At 48.8% G+C, this 20,003-nt stretch overlaps 1 protein-coding gene across 1 annotated transcript in view; it reads left to right on the forward strand.

Annotated features, from left to right (window-relative positions):
* LOC136510106 (putative E3 ubiquitin-protein ligase SINA-like 6) overlaps positions 1-19,399 on the forward strand; it is a 37,117-nt gene extending 17,718 nt beyond the window's left edge. Inside the window, exons 3-4 of the mRNA XM_066504672.1 lie at positions 14,797-15,044; positions 18,880-19,399. Coding sequence (XP_066360769.1) covers positions 14,797-15,044; positions 18,880-19,399 — 768 coding nt within the window. The remainder of the gene's footprint in view (positions 1-14,796; positions 15,045-18,879) is intronic.
* Positions 19,400-20,003: the final 604 nt, after the last annotated feature.

Consider the following 20,003-nt stretch of genomic DNA (forward strand, 5'->3'; position numbering starts at 1 on the left):
GGGGTTAAATCCATACTTTGCCAGTGCCCCCGATCTGGCACTAGCAAAGTTTTTTTTTTAAAAAATTTTCTTTCCCGAGTGTCCCAGATCTGGCACTCGGCAAAGATTTTTTTTGGAAAATACTTTGCCGAGTGCCCCTGACACGGCGCTCGGCAAAGAATTTTTTTTTAAAATGTCGGCACTCGGCAAAGAGGAAATTTTTTAAAAAAAATTCAAAACCCTCTTTGCCGAGTGCCTTATTCTTGGCACTCGGCAAAGACCTCCTTTGCCGAGTGCCATGCCCCGGCACTCGGCAAAGTTTTTTTTTTGCCTCCAAATTTTTTGTACAACTCTTTTAAGGTACCAGGATCTCCTAGTTAGAATTTGGGGGTTTTTTGTGGCTTTTTGATATATTTTGTTATTTTTATTTCGTTTACTTGAATTTTTTCAAAAAATATAAATTTGAACTGCACGTGGTAAGCATCGTACATGACAACGTGCACCAAACCATCTCAAATTTTTATTATAGCCTCCACATATGATATCACGACATCTCAACAAGTTTCATGATTTTCGGACTTCGTTTGCTTTTTATAGAATTTAAAAACACTTCGCACGCAAGTTCGTGGTCATGTTTCGTGAACAAGATGTCCGAAATTTTGGATCCGTTCCTGGATATGGCCTCACACTACACTTAGTAACATGACTATCATTTTTGAATCATTAAATTCCATTATTCGTATCACGTGTAGTTCAAATTTATATTTTTCAAAAAAATTCAAGTAAATGAAATAAAGTAACTAAATATATCAAAAAACCACAAAAAATGCCCAAATTCTAACTAGGAGTTCCTGGTACCTTAAAAGGGCTGCACAAAAAATTTGGAGGCAAAAAAAAAACTTTGCCGAGTGCCGGGGCATGGCACTCGGCAAAGGGGGTCTTTGCCGAGTGTCAAGAATAAGGCACTCGGCAAAGAGGGTTTTGAATTTTTTTTAAAAAAAATTCCTCTTTGCCGAGTGCCTTCACAGGGACACTTGGCAAAGACATTTCGAAAAAAAAATTCTTTGCCGAGCGCCGTGTCAGGGGCACTCGGCAAAGATCCCGTTTCCAGTAGTGATCGGTCCATCGCACCTCAATACAACAACTAACCTTTCTAAATGCAGTAGTGTTAAGATGTTTTTTTTTGTTTTGAAAATGTCAATGGTTAACCGTACGTGGTTTTATTACTGCCTCTCCTTCACTGATGATGACCTCTCCATGTGTTTACCATTTGTTTATGTATGCTTTGCACTCACTCATATGCTGATGATGACCACCTATACTTATGCATGCTTGAAGTGCATCGATGGGCATGTGATGTGTTCTCCGTGCCGCGGCAAGCTCGAGGCCACCGGCAACGCGAAGTGCCATGTGTGCCGTGAAGAAATCGACTCGGACGACAGCAGGTGCCATGACATGAAGCAGCTGCACCGCTAGGCTGACCTACTACGACCGGAGCAGCCATCGCAGGGCATGTCTGCACGCGCGGTACAGCTGCTTCGGCCATGGTTGCGGCTTTGTCGGCTCGGCAGGAGCGCTGCTGGATCACGTAGCCAGCGTCCACAGGACCACAGCAACAGTGAGGCCATGCAGCAGTTCTGGACGGAGGAACTAAGCAGCATGACGACCAGGCTGAAGCTGTGTGTGGCCGCCGCCGGGATGGGGGTGGATGGACAAGGCCGCCAAGGCTGAGCTCGTCATGTCAAAGGCCGGCGTGTCCATGGACAAGGCCGCCAATGCAAGGCTCTCAAGGAGAGTGAAGGCGACGTCGTCACGGCTATCATGGACCTTACCAACTGACGATACGCGCCCTTCGCTGCAGACGCCGTGTTCTCTATATTTTTTCGAACGTGCCTCAGGCACGGATTTCATTAAGAAGAAGCAGAGTTTTTTTTTTGTTACAAAGGACTGGCCGGTAATCCTAGAATTACCAGCGCAATCCCACAAGCACAAACGATACAGCAAGAAAGCATGGGAGAGGGGGGGGGGGGGGCCTCCACCAGCAAACCCTTACAGACTAAACCTATCAGAGGAAGACAAAAACACATTGGTAGCCTAAGGTGTAGTGTAGCCGCGATAGCCAGCATCCACCAAGGAAGCCAAGGGAGCCGGCACGACAACAGCGGCAAAGCATCCGCACGAGAAACGACCACGGCGGCCAAGCATCCGCCAGAAAAGGACCATTACGGCAAAGCATCCATAATGAGGGCCATCACACGCTCTGCAGCTGAATGAGCGTGGAGACCGAAGCGACGAGGTGGCCAAGCATCCACCCAAGCAGCAACAGCGGCAAAGCATTTGCCAAAGAACCGACCGACAGCGGCAACAACAAACATGGAAGGACAAACCAATGCGAAGAAAGAGTCGAAGCACAGATAAGCACAGCAAAGCAGGCAGCAACACCGACGATCGACGCGCGGTTAAGAGAGTTGTGGCAGCTAGAGTGTCCCAAACGAAGCCTTCAAGAAGGGGATGACATCCGCGGATGCCAACAACGTTCGGAGAAGCACAGACATGATTTTCATCCATAGGATGAACAGAGCTTTTTCATCCCGGAGCCTGCCCCAACGACCCGAACGGTGCAGTCAGGCTTCGACGACACCTTCAGGAAGGAAAATGACGCAGACTGCGCCACCGCCGCTGGCCCGGATCAAGAAGCCGGGCAGGGTAGACACCCAAGCACGTTAGTCGACACCGTGGGTCGGGGGAGGGGGGCTCCACTGTGCCAAGGGGCTTCCTGGCCGGCGAGCAGCGAACTCCGGCTGCCGCCCAGGGGACCACGCCGACGGCGTGCCGAAGTGGACTCCTAGATGCACAAGAAGGAGGCATGTCCACGACGGCCACAAGGATGCCAGACGACGGCCCCGACGCCAGATCCAGACCACAAGGTCCCAGAAGGGGCCTCCGTCTCGTCCGCCCCTTGCTGCTCCACTAGCACCGCAACCCTCACTGGATCCGCAGCAGACCTCATGAGATTCGACCATGGAGGGCTCGGATCCGCCCCGACGATGGCCAGCTGTCGGAGTTGGGCCACCGCAAGGGGTGCCACCGCGCCGACCGTGTCTAGGCCGACTTTGCCGCGCCAGACGCCAGATCCGGCGTCGGAGGCCTCGGATCCGGCCGCGGATTGCCAGCACAGCACCGACGACGACGGTGGCGGCCACAGCAGTGGTGAGGACGCAAGGCGGGGAGTGGACGCGCCCGCGCTCGGCTAACCACGGTCACGCCCGGCACCGGCACATGTAGATCCGGGCACGAGCCGCAGGCGCAGACGCGAGCAGACAGCCCATCATGCCGCCTCGCAGACCCGGCACCGCGTGGATCCGGGCGGGAGCGCACGACCTGAGGTGGAGCAGACTGAGGAAGGCAGATCCGGCGCAGATGTGGACCCCGCCGGCGGCCTAGGGGCGCCGCCGGCCGAGGTCGAGCATGGGGAGGTCGGGTGGGTACGGGAGGGAAGAAGAGGAAGCGGGAGAGGGAGAGGGAGAGGGAGCCACGGCAGGCCGCCTTTTTCAGTGACCACCGTGGGCCGCCGCCGCTCACCGGAGGAAGCAGCAGCGGCGGACGGGAGTGCGGCCAGGTAGGCCCCGACGGCAGCGGCGGGTGGGAGCCCCTCAAGTCGCCACAGAGACGACGCAAGGGGAGAAGCGAGCTGGAACGCTCAATTCTCTGTGTATTATATATTGGAGTCATGAAACCCTTTTCTGTGTATGGTTTTTCAACGCAAATCAGTATTGGTTTTGAAGTTAAGCGTTAAGGAATTATCATTTCATTCATTCTTAGTATCATGCACAGTCGGTGTCTCCGAATATAATGGAGTTAAACAGATGTAATTGACCTGTGTACGTGTCCATGAATGGAGTTGATTTTTTTTTTTTATTTTGTTGATAGATGAGTTGACAGGTTAAACAATTCGCTTACCAATGTAGAAAAGGGCCGCTTGCTAGAAACTTAGAATGCCAGTTCAGGATGACTACATTTGGTAATTGGAATTTGAGATGAACAATGCTCCATCCATACTCTAGCTTTACATTGTTGGATCTTTCAGGCATAGAGATGTATTCTTGAGTTTTAATTTCTGCGAAGAGGGATTGGAGGAGAGTTTTGCTTTACCATCAAATAATTATGGTCTGTTTAGATCACATCATTCATGAACTAGCAATTAGTATGTAGCTAAAGCATATCCAAGTCGATCAAACATCCAGACCCCAAACTAACAACTAGTAGCTAAAAGAAACACAATCCTTTTTCTTGGAAAACGGGAGGAGCACTCCCCACCTTCGATTGAATAGGAGCAGCAAAAAGGCTTTGCAGCTCAATTACATAAGTAGCATTGTTACTTTTTTTTGGGGGGGGGGGGGGGGGGGGGGGGGGGGGGGGCGGGGGGTTAAACATTGATCAACCAGGGGAGGCGATGTTTCCAAAGGTGGGCGCTGTCTCTGAAACTTGCCACAACCCGGTTGGAAGAAGGCAGCATGTTACTGAACACATCATCATTTCGGTGCTTCCACAACATCCAGTGGACAAGGTGCACGAGGGTGTTTGAATGTAGGTGGTCGACAGAGGGGTCTGCGTATGGCCCAGTTCATTTTTTCCTACAAGTGATCCACGTCCACACCAATACGGTTCCAGAACTGGTTTGCAAATGGGCATGCGGCAGGCATCAGGTGAGTCGTGTCGTTTCCAACTCCGCAGTACAGATCGGGCATGCGTCATCGTCCAGGCGTCGTCCAGGTTGTTCTTCTTCAGGTTGGCCGTGCATTTGATGCGTTCTTGTAGACTTGTACTAGCAGCCAGCAGAAATGTTGCACTTTTGGGGGTGTCCGGTTACAACCAGATGAACTCAGAGAAAACCGCAGTGGCGCTATTGTTCCTGATCGCCTTGTATACATCTGAGGTGCGCAGTTTGTTGTCCGGTGAATCCACAAGCACGACATTACTTAATATTTCTTCTACCTGCACCAGCTCGGCTGTTGCCCGTTGCGACAACCATGGTGCCAGTCCCCACCTTTGACTGAGGCTCTGGCTGCTGTCACACGGCTAGCAAGGCAAGGCAAGGGAATGCTACTGCCATGGTCTCTGAGCCTTGACAACGGTCGTCCCAGAAACTTGTGGCTTCCCATCGCCCAAGGTCACCGAGGTGACGCACTGGTAGAAGGGGAGCAAGGCCCTCAGCGCATCCCAGCGTGCGCCAACTGCATCATGCCCAGTAAGGGTTACAAGGTTGAAGATTCAGGCTGGATCTTGCCCATTGCGCCCAAGCTGACTCGCCGGGGGTGGTGCAGCCGGTGGAGAAGTTTTAACAGAAAGCACTGGTTCTGTAAGTGCAGGTCGCGGATGCCAAATCCTCCTTTCTCCTTTGTCTGGCAAACATCGGCCCAAGCGACAAGGCATTGTGATCCAAAGGTCTTAGATGCGCCAGTCCATAGCAAGGCTCTTCTGCAGGCGTCCAGGATATTAAGCACTCCCTGCGGCATTTGGTTGGCGGCCATCAGGTATGCAGAAGCACCATCAAGGACCGAGTTTACCAGTACAGAACCTTCTCTTGCGTTCAGGAATTGATTTTGCCAACCTGCTAAGTATTTGTCGGTTCGGGCAATCAGCGGGCTGAATGCACCCGACTTGGCCGATTATAGCGTACTCACCCGCACACCTGTTGTGCCTCGCCGCCCACTGGCCATGCATGCCCAGTCGCGCCTAGTAGTACGTGCTCTCTCTCTAATTGCTCGCCTATCCAAAAAAGACCAATGAGAAGTTGTGTCGAGTGCTCTCTAAAACCTCATCGCCTGCTTACCCATGTAGGTGTCACAACACAAGGTAGTTCCTCAGGTCTATGCGTGTGTTTCTTAAGGACAGCTACTCTTATTATTAGGCACAAAGAGGGTATTTTTAAGGTATTATGTAAAGAGGGGAGGCATGGTATTTCCTAATGAGATGCATCAAGAACGGACTTGCTAGCGCCTGGACGTCCGACCCGGAGTGCTAGGGTTAGACGGTACCTTGCGCGCAAGAGAAATGGAGCCCGCACCGCCTATTTTCATGTGGCCCACTGCGTGGGCCCTCATGCCTGTGCTCGGTTTCTTACGCTCCCGTCTGCGCACGCTCAACGGGGCCCCAGCAGTGTGCCGACGCCACCCGGACGTCATCCAGCAGCTGCAGCAGGTGGCTATGGTAGGTGGGTCCCATTGCAATATGTGCAACACCAGATCTAGTTTTGCAACACCTAGATGGAACACTTGCAACATACGTCCAAAACAGCTAAAACACTTGCAACATACGACTGAAACACTTGCAAAACACCTGTAAAACACTTGAAAGCCATTGCAAACATATGCAACGTCCAGATAAAACACTTGCAACATATGTATGAAACACTTGAAACATACTTTTGCAACATGCATGTATATGCAACATCCAGATCTACTTCTGCAACATCCATATGAAACACTTGCAACATACGTCTGATAAAGATGAAACATTTGGAACATACACTTGAAACATATGTGTATAGTCATTGCAACATCTGCAACATCCTGATCTACTTTTGCAACATTCTAGTCCACTTTTGCACCATCAATATAAAACACTTGCAACATACCTTTGAATTACCCGAAACACTTGAAACATACGTTTGCAACATGCTCTTTCAATGCAAACATCTCCTTGCTGCTTCAGCGAATGGAGACTCGTAGGTGCGTGGAGGTCACCGGTGTGCTCGCTAGTGGCGAGGAGCTAGGCGGTGGTGCACAGAGGGCAGGTGGGGGCGGCACAGGCAATGGTGGCGCAAAGGGTGGGTGGGTGGCGCGTGGAGGTCACTGGCTTGCTCGCTGGCAACGCAGAGCTAGGCGCTAGCACACATAGGGTTGGGTGGGGGCGTCACGGGTGGCGGTGGCACAGAGGGCGGGTGGGTGCGACAGTAGTGGCTCAGAGGGTGGGTGGAGCGTTCGGATGATCGGACGTCCTGACCTCAACATTTCCGCATCAAGAAAGAAAGGGCCACGAAAAAGGTAATGAAACAGAACAAATTGGTACGTAGCATTGCAATCAATGGTAGTGGTAGATAACTTTTTTAAACTTTACAAGTAGATATAAGACTAGCATTTTTAGAGCGCTTCTCTTGTGGCTTCATAACATCTATGGATCTTACCTCTAGATCTATGTTTTCTTTTATATCTGAATTTTATGAAACTGAGATTTTTCATTAGCAATAGGGTCATGCTCGTGCGTTGCTACGGGAAAACATTAATGTCACAATGATTCAAATTTAAATGTGTTAAAAAATCGATACTTCAAGCTTGATGTTTTCAGTTTTTTTTTTGTATAGGCAATCATCAATTCCCGTGTGATTAGACTGTCTCCAACGAGGGAGACCTAAACACGAGACTCATTCCCGGTTTTGGGTCAGGTACAGGGAAGAGGTCACGCACCCGCAAAACAGCCCTCTCCAACAGCGACGCAAGAGGGAAGGCCCATCCCGACGACGACCAGGGCGGTGAACCACGGGCCCACGCCGCCACAGCGCGTCCCTGAGCGCGCGCCGCACGAACAGGTCCCGCGCGAAGCGCTGGCCGAACCGCGACGCCCAGACGTAGAGCCGCACGCAGAGGAGCGGCTCGGCGGCGGCGCGCTGCAGCGCGCGGACCACGAAGAGCGGGCCCAGCTGCCGGAGTGGCGCGGCGAACTCCGAGTTGATCCGCGCGAACCAGTCCCGCTCGCCCAGGAGCGACACCGCGCGGGCTGGGTCGGCGGCCTTAGCGGCGGATTGCGCCGCATCCTGGCCGGATTTGGTGGAAAGGGGTGATCTCTGGCGGATTTGGGCGGGGGTATCGGTGGGTTTGGGCAGCCACGGGAGGAGATCGCGGAGCAGCCTCCTGCTTCTCTGCGTGCGGAGTCAGGCCTCGGAGGGGAGAGGGAGGAGGAGGAGGGCGCCAGCGCCTGGGCTTCCTCCGACGCGGGGCTTCCACCGATGCGGAGGCGTGCGCGGGCGGGCCACATCGGAGATTTGCGTAGCGAGGAGAGAGGCGATGCTTTTTTGCGTTATGTTTGGGCTCATAGGCAAAATGGGTAACGTATCTGGGTCACCTGTTGGAGGATGTTTTGGATAGGCAAAAGTACTGTGTAGGACGTATTTTGGGTTTGCCTCTCCGGGTTGGAGACAGTCTTATCATGAAAGGAACCATGTGATCTCTGACCTTGCGACCTAGTAGACACCGGCAACGAAGAAGTCCATAAAATGCCCTGAGTCCAATGCTCATTTGATTGCTCAAATCCTGGAAATAGTAAATTGCAAATCAAGAATGCATTGTGCACACAGACTTTTTCCATGTGATTGCTCACGAAGATGTGATGTACGACAATATCAACAACTACAACATAAAAAGTTTATTCAATGCACGGAGACGTCTTTACACTATGTGCGGTATGAATTTGATCCATGAAGCATTCTTCACTTATGAGGACATCGCCGAGCCTTGAGTCCTGAATAAATTGACAAAAAAAATCTACGGCAATGCATGACTACAAATTGACAAAAAATTCTTTGTATAGAGTAGATACACAACACGTAGGTCTGACCCCCATGAAGCGACCAGCTTGGACGCAAAGGGATAGCCGCGCCCTACTGTTGATAGCATGTTCATGGAGGCATTCACTCTCTTTACCAACAATTATAAATTCTTCCAGGAACATAGTTCTCAGAGACCTGTTGAGAGTCAAGACAATCTACAATAACATGTTACTATTGTGATATCATCCATTATAGGACCTAGAATAATAAATTTACTATGCGGCACCAATAAATAATACAGTGAAAAGGACATGTAAAGAACCCTAGACAAATTTCCTGAGGAAAAATGATTTTGCAGCAACCATGGTATCTTGGCTCTAGTATCAACACGGAGTTATGACAACGTAAGTTGTGATTTGTAAAGAAGCTGATACATAAAAGTTATGACGACACAAGTTTTCGCCAAAACACACAAGACCAGGGGCCAGCACTGCATACTGAACCATCGAAGACCAATGTTGCCTTGGAAACAAAAAGGACATCAGTTTATCCAGGCGACAACAGCTTCCTTTTCTACTGTTACAACTAACGGCTTCAAAATTAGTTTTGACCCAGGTCGCCTTCCTCGCAAAACAATCTACCAGTTAGAAGCAATTTTCAGCAGTCGTCAGAGTCTATAAAATGGCTACAGATCCATCAGTCTATAAGAAATTCAGATAAGAAAATATTACTTGCCTGCAGGTACCTTCACAGCCAACAGCCCAGAATTTTGCATTGAATACCAAGACACCTTTGCAGATATATGATCCAACCAAAGAGTTTGTGTTCCTCTTGTACACCTTATGTCAGTTTCTTTCGTTGAAAAGGCACCACCTTGTTCCAAGGCGGCGTCGAACTGCTCGGCGGCGCACAGGGTCCTTCATGCACTCGCCCGCGGCGGGGATCGAGGCGGCGGCGGGGATCGTGGCCGCCGTCGTTGGAGGCGTTGCTAGGGCCGGGGCGGCAGCAACGGGGGAGGACGGAGGGGAGCGCGGATGGTGGCGGTGGAGACGCTCGGGGATGAGGCAGAGTCGGGAGTTTTTTTTAAGGGTTAACTGCATTCGTGCCATTAAAGATATTTACCATTACAATTCGACTATTTTGAAATTTGCCATTGCAATTCTACCTCTGGCTAGTTCTTGGCCTCAGCGCCCATCTGCAGGTTATACTCGCGTACAGGAGCGCCGTATCGACGGGCACTTGACCTGGCCGCCACCCAGTGCGTGGACGGCGTCTCCATTCCGTCTCCTTCCCCGTCCCCTTCTCCACGAACCCTAGACCGGCGATTTCGGCGGCAGCAGCGTTGGGTGAGAGCTGCTGCTGGTGGAGGCTTGGCCTCGGCTTTTCTCCTCCTCGTCGCACCCTCCTCACGCGCGGCGCAGGTTGGGTGGCGCTGCTCTGCGCTCGTACGGGTATAGCGGCGCGGTGTTGTGGTTGCATTGGGCGCGGCCGGGGGTGAGGGAGAGGAGGCCGCGGCGTCAGGGAAGAGCTCCTCGTCCAAGGGCTCGCCGTGCAGGGCAGCGTGGCGTTGCTCTGTTCCTACTAGTACCTGTCCATTCATCAGGTCTGAGGCAGAGTACGAGGCATGGGTAGCAAATGAACGGCTAAAGAATCAGGTGCCCAATTCCAATCCAACAACAGTGATGCAATTGTGTGATGAAGGATATGCCGATTTGAGGCATGAACTGAACCTAGTGAAGCAAGTCCTGGACACTGTTGCCACTGAAGTTTGGAACCAGAAAATACGACAAGGTCAGATAATGCAGGATGGGGAACCAGGCAAGAGGAAGTGGCAGGCTGTGGTTGATTGGTGTCTTTGCTGCCCTAATGTGGAAGTGATGCTAGGTACTATGTAATAGTTGTAGCAGCAATGTAATGAAGGAACCTGTAATGGGTAGTGTGTTGAGCTTGTATGACCAATTTCAGCAGCACTGAAATTATCTTATGAAAGAAACCTGTAATGGGTAGTGTGTTGAGTTTGTATGACCAACTTCCATGTTTTTTGTTGTTATATTCTAATATAAAAATGGGAGGCAGAAACTATCTTATGAAATTGTGACTCTGGTGTTTGTTGGCATGCCTCAGATTCGGCAACTTGATTTTAAAAAGGAAATCTGGACAGTTTCCCAGTTCAGAAAAAAAAAAAGAGCACAGGCCAATCTGGAGCATGTTCAGCATGCCAATTTGCAAGTTTCACAGATCAGAAAAAAAGAGCACAGGCCAATCTCGAGCATGTTAAGCATGCCAATTTGCAAGTTTCACGGTTGAGAACAAATGTAACTTGGTTCACACAGCTGATGCCAGTTTTCAACAGACAGAGATGGATTAATTTGGTTCTCACACGGCTGACAGAAACATAGTTTTCACAAATGAAATTACATAGTTCACACAACTAGCTTCAACATAGTTCACACACCTGGCTTCAATATAGTTCACACACCTAACTTAAGCAAAAGACATAAATTCATTTCACGCAGGTAACTTAAACAAAAGACACCAATATAGGTGACACAGCTGCCATCAGCTTATTTCACACAGCTGTCACATACTGGCATGACACAAGTTCATAGGCTGGCAATGAAGTCTTTAAGGCTTCAGACAACACTAAGTTGTGGAGCAGCAGCTGCCTTCATAAGCTTCTTTTTAATTGGAGTCTTCTTTTTCTTTGGCGTCTTCTTTTTCTTTGCTACAGCCTTCTTTTTCTTCACCTGGGATGGTCCAGCAATCTCTTCTTCTGTTTCCTGCCTCTTCCTGTTACATGAACAATTTCAAGTTAGTGCACATAGCAATAAGTTTAGAAAACTGAAAACAAGAAGAGGGTGAGAAGGAACCTCTTATTTTGTGAGCCTGCAGCAGCTTCTCCATCTTGACCTTGCTCTGGCAGCTTGCAAGAGGTCTCCTCATGTTGGGTCAGCTCTGAGAGAGATTCAAATGCATACCTGCCGTCGCCGCCTTCCATCGTTGCCACGGCGCACCCAGGGACCAATGCCATGGAGCTCATCCCGCCACAATTGCTGCAGGGACAGAGCCAGGCCACGCCAAGCCCTCCAGCAGCAGCCCTCCCTCGAACAGCTTCGGTCCGCCGCCGCCGCCGAAATCGCCGGTCTAGGGTTCGTGGAGAAGGGGACGGGGAAGGAGACGGAATGGAGACGCCGTCCACGCGCTGGATCACGGCCAGGTCAAGTGCCCGTCGATACGGCGCTCTTGTACACGAGTACAGAATGCAGATGGGCCTAAGCTGAGGCTATACGTAGAACTGGCAAGAATCGGCAAGAGGTAGAATTGCAATGGCAAATTTCAAAATAGTCGAATTGTAATGGTAAATCTCAGAAACGTCGTTTTTTAATGGCATGAATCCAATTAACCTTTATTTTTAATCTCGGCCGAGCGGGGAACTGCCGGGTGGCATTCAGCGAAGAGGTATCAGGTGGGGCCGTCGGAAAGTGGCATTTTTTGGGAAGTTTCTATCACGCACTGGGTCAAACGTACGGGGTGAAGCGATTACCCAGTATTTGCAACAAGAGTTGGCTGCTAGATTCCTGTAATGGATGATAAGAATTTAGGTAGAGAAATAAAGTGTGTGTTTACAACAAGAGTTGGCTGCTAAGCACCAACACCATATTTACATTCATATCAAAATCCAACCCACAACTAAAAGGTTAACATTCTTTCCACATGAGTAGTACCAGCATAGATTGGGATGGATGAAGTAAACGAGCTCCATTATCACCAGATACTAACTCATTTTCCAACATCAAACTTCTTTCAGGAACCGAACTTGAGCTAGTGAAACAACATGATTGCTTCAGAAATAACCGTAAGCAAAGAAACGATCTTCTTCCTCAAAAGCCCTTATTGTTATAGCCCCTGCAACTGACTCGGCGAAGTGATTACCCAGAGCTGATTTTGTAGTGCCATTGATCCTCATCAATTCCTTAGCTGAGGCTAAATAGTACCTCTGCATGACCAAGCGTATTAGATTTCAGTCAGTTGTAAACTGGTAATTAAGAACGCAAGACATGTTATTTCACTCCTTGGAAAAAAAAAAACCAGCAGCAAAGCACATTAACTGGTATATGATATATATAATAACAACAAAACTGTAGCCAACAGAATCTCACAAAATTACCAGCAACCTGATTGCCTAAACAAAAATCGGCACAGAGACGAATAGAACTTTCCATGTAACAACAGCCAATATCCCCAGATTTCTATATGCATTTATGCTCGCACCAGCAGCAAACATCAATCCAAATGGAACATCAAGGTCAACAATACTCAAATCTGAAGAGACCTGCATAAAACTTGAGTAGCTGTTCCTTTTCAGTATGCAGGACTAATCCAAAAGATTGTGATCATTATGTTTGAAAATGAGAAATATATATATATATATATATATATATATATATATATATATATATATATATATATATATATATATATATATATACGTGCTTTAATTTCTCATCATATGGGCAGTTCAAGTTATTGCTCTTTTGTTAACCTTATTCCTTTGACTTGAAGTAACAGAGGTGTAGTTTAAAGAACTTGTAATATTCAGCTGTTGGCATATCTGGCTCCAAAGGAAGAGTTATATCTTTGACAGAATTTCTCCACTTTATAAGGTCTATATATTTTATTTTGCAAGGGATACTATACAATATAAAGATCCACTATTAGGTAAATATTAATACCATAACTTTAGCATTGCAGTACACAAACACCTTACGTGTTTACTTTAGGAGTTAAATGCAAGCATCTCTGAACACTACTCTGTTGGAAACAGATGTCACGGTTGAATGCTGAATTACAACATAAGGCAGCTAAAAGAAGTACTAACATTATCAGCATGGGAGCTCTGGAAACTTAGAAACGATAAGATTTTTCAGCGTCGAGACCCAACTCCTTCTCTATGGCTTGTAAATTTTAAGCATCAATGTAATTTGCAATCCGTTAGACTCAGGGAGGACCTTAGGTCTTCCTTTTGCTTTTGGCTAGATGCTTTCAGTTAAAACAGGTTTGTAATCTTGACTGTTGCTTAAATTATTTATAAAATCTACTGTGGGGATCTCCCCCACAGTCCTTTGTTTCAAAAAAAATATTGCATTACCTTATAGTCTTCTCATTTCTCCAATGCCTGAGTTCAGATATATTCTTCTACTTTACATTCATGTTACCAAATTATGAATCCAACCTTATTTTACTTCGCAACCTAGATTGGACAATTCCTGAATTGTACAGAAAGCTCTCTGAATTTTTTTACTCTTATAAGATGGTCTACAAACAACAAAATACAGGTTCCTACAACACTTCGTATTGAGTTAGAAACCCACTGGAAGTCACTAAATACTCAATTGTCGCCTAATTAAGATTGTTTATTGTTCAAAGAGTTGTGAAGTTCAGCATTAGCAGTAACACCTAAACAATGATAGACGACTGAGAAAATTCAGTAGGTAGGAGTATATTTGCACTATAGCAGGACTCTATATCTTGTGTTTTCAGAAGCTAATTGCATGGGCAAATAGAAAAGTCAGATGCATATGGCTATGTGCTGATGAATGGCTGGGGAATAGAACTAACCTTGAACTTCCGCTCGTTTGTATGCGTGCAGGTTCCTAGTGGCCTGCGAGGCGTGTGGCGGGATGTTTCCCTAAACATGAACCCTGAAAAGTGCAGTGCATGGTCAGTAAATGGATATAGGATAAACATATTTCCGTAATGCAAACTGAAGTTTGCCTGAGAGACTGAGGGCAGCATAAATCGCATACTCCATCAAGGATCTCAATCTATATTAGTTACATAGCACGAGGGAAATTACAAAAAAAAGAAATCATCTGTACCTGTACACAGTCACCTCCATGCGTGGTTCAAGAAGCTGCTGCATCAGATACTAATGCTCAAGTAGATGTCCACGCAGTCGCCAGGCGCCACTGGCAGGTTGCGCCTGGCCGAGCGGTGTGCCACCGTCTGGAGGCTGCACACGGCCTCCTCAGGGGACAGCAGGTGGAGAATGGGGCGCCGCCACCAGACCCACCATGGGCTGGGTACGGGAGCTGCCATCAACGACTCGGAGGAAGTGAATGCTCGTGGCGCGGCTGATGATGGTGGTGGCGCCGCCACCGCTGGAGGAGAAGTGGCCTTCGTGCCCTCGACGTCACGCTGGAGGAGAAGTTGATTTTTCATTCAGTTCGATTCGGTAAACATAGGCATATCGACTATTCCTTGAAACGCAGTGCGAGCTGGGGCACGTGGTGTGCTCCGCCTGTCGCGACAAGCTGGAGGCCACCGGGAACGGGGTGTGCCATATCTGTGGCGTCGCCACGCGCGGCTACCGCCGGTGCCACGCCATGGAGAACCTCGTGGACTGCATCCGCATCCCCTGCCCATACGCGGCTCACGGCTGCGACACAACGTTTCCCTTCCATGGACAGGAAAGCCACCGCCAGGTGTGCCGGCACACGCCGTGCCGCTGCCGTGGCGAGTAAAGATTTCCAAACGGGCCGGTTGAAACGGGCTGGCACGAGCCCGGTGCGAAAAAGCCCGGCCCTAGTCTGGCCCTAGCCCGACACAGCCGTGCCCGTGCCTGGCCCGGCCCGGTACCGTGCCCGTGCCTGGGCCGAGGAATCGGCCCGTAGTGCCGGCCCGGGCACGGCCCGTTACAACGGGCGGCACGGCTCAGGCACGGCGGGGCTGCGGTACATAAGCCACCCGCCGCGGCTGCCCCCCAGTCCCGCACCATCCAAACCCTAGCTCATTTCGCCTGCTCTCGACCTCTCGTCTCCCTCGCGCCGCTCTCGTCTCGCTCGTCGCTCTCGCCCGCTGTCGTCTCGCTCCTCGCTCTCGCGGTCTCGCCCGTTCGCCTGATCCTCGCCTCGTTCCCCTGCTCCGCCGTGTCCATGGCGTTCTCCGGTGGGTAAGGGGTCAGATCCGGTGGGTTCCGTCCCCAATCTCCGCCGCGGCCGCCCCCCAGTCCCGCACCATCCAAACCCTAGCTCATTTCGCCTGCTCTCGTCTCCCTCGTGCCGCTCTCGTCTCGCTCGTCGCTCTCCCCCGCTGTCGTCTCGCTCTCGCCCGTTTGCCTGATCCTCGCCTCGTTCCCCTGCTCTGCCGTGTCCATGGCGTTCTCTGGTGGGTAAGGGGTCAGATCTGGTGGGTTCCGTCCTCAATCTCCCTGTTTCCCTCTCTGCCCTCAATCTCCCTCTTCTCTCTCAGATCTGGTGGTTCCCGCCTTCAATCTCCATCTGTTCCCTTGTTCTTCATCCCTGAAAGTCGATTGGGACTCATTCTTAGCATCCTCGACGCATCTCCGTCTTCTGTCCGTCGTTCTCATCGCCGGCCGCCGCCACCTCCGGGGCTCCGGTCTCCGTTGAGGTACCGGGGGTGTGCATCCGGTCCATCTCATCGTCGTTTCCGGTGCTCCGGCTCAAGAGGTAAGGGCCCCTACCCTAACCCTAATCCCCTACCCTAACCCCCTACCCTAACCCTAATCCCCTACCCTAACCGTCTTTTTCTGTTGTTGATTGATGCAGCCATCGAGGAACCGGAGACGGCAAAGATGGCCCGAGGCGTAGGCGACGCTGATGAAGGGGAGTTTGATCACTCCCAGAACGATGAGCTACGGATGTGCGGGTTAGCCGGGGATGATGAGGAGGACGATGTCCGCGAGGACTGCGCCGAGCTATTTGGGCGGTCTGCTGCTGATCCCCTTCCCTGTGACCAAGATGCGGTCCCGATCCGCGGGGAAGGGGCCGATCCCGAAGCCGACGGTGGCGACAGTGAGGTGGCAGGCTCCAATCGGCCTTCTACCTCTGCTGTCTGAGATGATTTTGAGAAGCACTTCAAGAAGGTGCCAGGTAAGGCGAGACCCGTCAGGTATGCTGCCACTTGCAAACATTGCAAGAAACAGTACTCTGCTTATTCTGCTAATGGCACTGGACATCTTACTCGACATCTTAGGGTTTGTGTTAAGCGTCGTGAGAAATGTCGCATGTCTCAAACTCAAATTGGTTTTAATCCTGATGGTTATGTTCGTCGCTGGGAGTACAATGCTGATGTAGCTCGTGTTGAGCTTGTTCGTATGCTTGCTAGGCTAGATTTATCTTTACTGATTGGTGAAACTGATGCCTTTAAAGATTATATTAAAACTGCTCATAACCCTGCCTTTGCACCTGTCTCTAAGCAAACTACTGCTAGAGATCTGTTTAAGCACTTCAATGGTAAACGTGAAAAATTAATGACTTGTTTGCAAGATAATGTTGTTTCATCTGTTGCTGTTACCTCTGATATTTGGTCTGGAAAGGCCAAAGAAGATTATCTGTCTGTTGTGGCTCATTTCATTAATGTTGATTGGCAATTAGAGAAAAGGGTGCTTGGTTTAAGGTTGATTGATGTCTCCCATAATGCTGAAAACATTGCTGAGCGTGTTAAAACTGTCCTTGCTGAGTATGGTATACTTAACAAGGTTTTTTCTGTGACTTTGGATAATGCATCTGCCAATAAAAATGCAATGGATAAACTGAAACCTATACTTAAAGAGTATTTAGGTGCTGATCTGTTTTTGCATCAACGATGTGCTTGTCATATTATTAACCTGATTGTTAAGAAAGCATTGGCTGCTGTTAATCTTCTCATTGACAACTTTAGAACTGCAATCTCTTTTTTGAACTCCTCTAATCAAAGAATTGCTGCATACAAGAGTTATTGCATTGCTAGCAGTGTTAGACCTAGGAAGTTCTCACTTGATATGGATGTTAGGTGGAACTCCACCTACCTTATGTTGAAAACATTGTTACCTCACAGGAGTACTTTCAGTACTTTTATTGAGGCTAATTACCCTAGACCTGCAGGTAGTCATTTCCTGTTGACTGATGATCACTGGGATATGGCAACTAAGATGTTGCAATTTCTTGAACTGTTTTATGACTCTACTGTTGCTTTATCTGGTGTGTACTATCCTACTTCTCCACTTATGATTCATCATATTGTTAAGATTGTTGTTCACCTGCATAAATATCAACATGATGAACATCTGAGATCAGTTGTGCAGTCTATGATTGACAAATATAATAAGTACTGGAAGAACATACCTGATCTTCATTCCATTGCATTCATACTGGATCCAAGAGCTAAGATTAAGGGCTTTACCAAAGTGCTTAGAAAGTTGAATTCTCTTTTTAATGTTGATTACACTAACAAGTTGCTAGACACCAGAGCTCTTCTTTTTAGAATGTACAACAGGTATGATGCAATGTATGGCTCTGTTAGGCTTAAAATGGCTGTTCCTGCATCCCTTTCTGGTAAAAAAGAACAGCTTGGGCTGACATTTATGATGATGATGAGCTTGACATTGGAGCTGGCTGTTCTTCCCTCCCTCCTAATCTTGATCAGTCCAGGGGCGTTTCTGCCACTTCTTTGCTACAGGCAGCTTCTGCTTCTAATTCTAGTGAGCTTGCATCCTACCTGGACTCTGACACAGTCAGCCAGTTAGATGATGATTTTGACCTCATGCAATGGTGGCATGAGCACAAGCTTACTTATCCTGTGCTTTCTATTCTTACAAAAGATATTTTTACTGTGCCTGTGTCAACCATTTCTTCAGAATCTACCTTTAGCACTACTGGCAGGATCATCGAGGAGCGTCGCCGGAGGCTGAACCCTGAGACTGTGGAGGCACTAACCTGCATCAAGGACTGGGAAAATGCTGAATCAAGACTGCAGCACATGGTGGAGGATAAGGAGCTGGAAGAGGCCTTTGAAGCACTTTATCTTGATGTTGATTAAGTTCCCCATTTATGTAATGGTTCTGTAATAGCTATTAAGACTTGGACATGCTGGAGGCTGGATGTAATAAACTTATGAACAATCTTAGGAGCTGGCTGTACTCTTTTCCTGTTTAGGGTTTCTCACGAGGGTGAGTTTTACCTAAACAGGTTTTTAATGAGGCAGCCATTGCACAGCTCCTACTTTAATTAGTTTTAGTTTCAAAACTTGCCTGTTTTCTTTGCTGTTTTTTGCTGGCATTGTCTGATGTTTTTGATGAGTTAGAAGTTATCTCTGTGAACTTATGATTTGAATGAATGTTTTTGTAATTTCAGTGTCAGGGCCGGCACGGGGCACGCTGGACTGCCGTGCCGGCACGGTACGCCAGGCACGGTCCAGCAAGTTTAGTGCCGTGCCTGGGCCTGAACTCCGGCACGGTGGCACGGCACGGCATGGCACGCCTCATTAACCGTGCCTGTCGTGCCGTGCCCAGACGGGCCGTGCCCAGGCGGGCTAGGGCCGTGTAGTGCCGTGCCGGCACGTTTGGAAATCTTTAGCGGCGAGTCGTGCGGATTCATCGGCTCCACAGCCGCGCTTCTGGACCACTTCGCCTGTGCGCACAACTGGCCATGCACCACCAAGGTAAGGGCCGGGGAGACATTCAGCATCCATCTGCGTGTTGGATTCAACTTCTTTCTGCTCGAGGACCATGGCCGTGGTGGCGATGGTGACCAAGCGCTCCCTGTCCCGAACCTGTTCCTGATGAACGTGATGCGGGAACGGCTTGGCCGTGCCATCTCTGTGCTTTGCATCCATCCTCACGCATCCACCACCGCTGCTGCCAATGGTGCTCAAGAGCTGCCGTTGACGCAATGCGAGCTGGTCTTCTCGCGCTACGGCGACAGGAGCTTGTGCCATAGCCACTCTCAGTCGTCGGTGTTCAAAGTGGTGTGCACGGACCTCTCCATTGGGCTGCTCAACCCTGAAGGCTGCTTTCAGTTCTTCGTGCCCAACGCCGTTCTTGGGGTTGGGGACGACAAGAATTCTATCCAGATTAAAGCCCGTATCATCAACTAGATCAAACCGCTTTGTGTGTGCACGTCAAGGACTAATATCAAGCATGCTGTAACGTGGACAAAGCATATGTATGCTTTACTGTTAGTCCTCTAAAAATGGCCTGCATTGGTTCCATCCTGCTTGGAGGAGGGCGACCAAATTAACATTAGGCCATCCTCACCATGCACGTCAGATACTAGCAACTTCTGTACCTTCATGTTATTCATGTACTTTACTACTACTGCAATTTAATATTTCTATTTCCTGAGTCATAAGTGTGTGTTTTGTTCTCTATTTCCTCAGTTATATGTGTGTTTCATGTTCATCTATGCCTAGAGTCTAATGATCATCCTAATTCTGTATCTCTTCTGTCTATATGTAGTCCTTTTTATCTTACTGCATACAAAAAACCATGATGTCAAAAAGGGGCACCAAAGAGGATAGAAATTTAATTTCTCCTATGTTTTCTCTTGGATTAAATGTAATTTGGACCACTCAATTCTTATGTTTGTCTAATTTTATGTTTTAGCCCCCAGCTACGAAACGAGATAAGTTTGGCACTGCAACAATATAATCAATGTTGTTTAATTGCACAAACATATAAGAATTATTAAGAAATTCAAAC

Source organism: Miscanthus floridulus, chromosome 16 (genome assembly GCF_019320115.1).
Source record: "Miscanthus floridulus cultivar M001 chromosome 16, ASM1932011v1, whole genome shotgun sequence".
NCBI lineage: Eukaryota > Viridiplantae > Streptophyta > Magnoliopsida > Poales > Poaceae > Miscanthus > Miscanthus floridulus.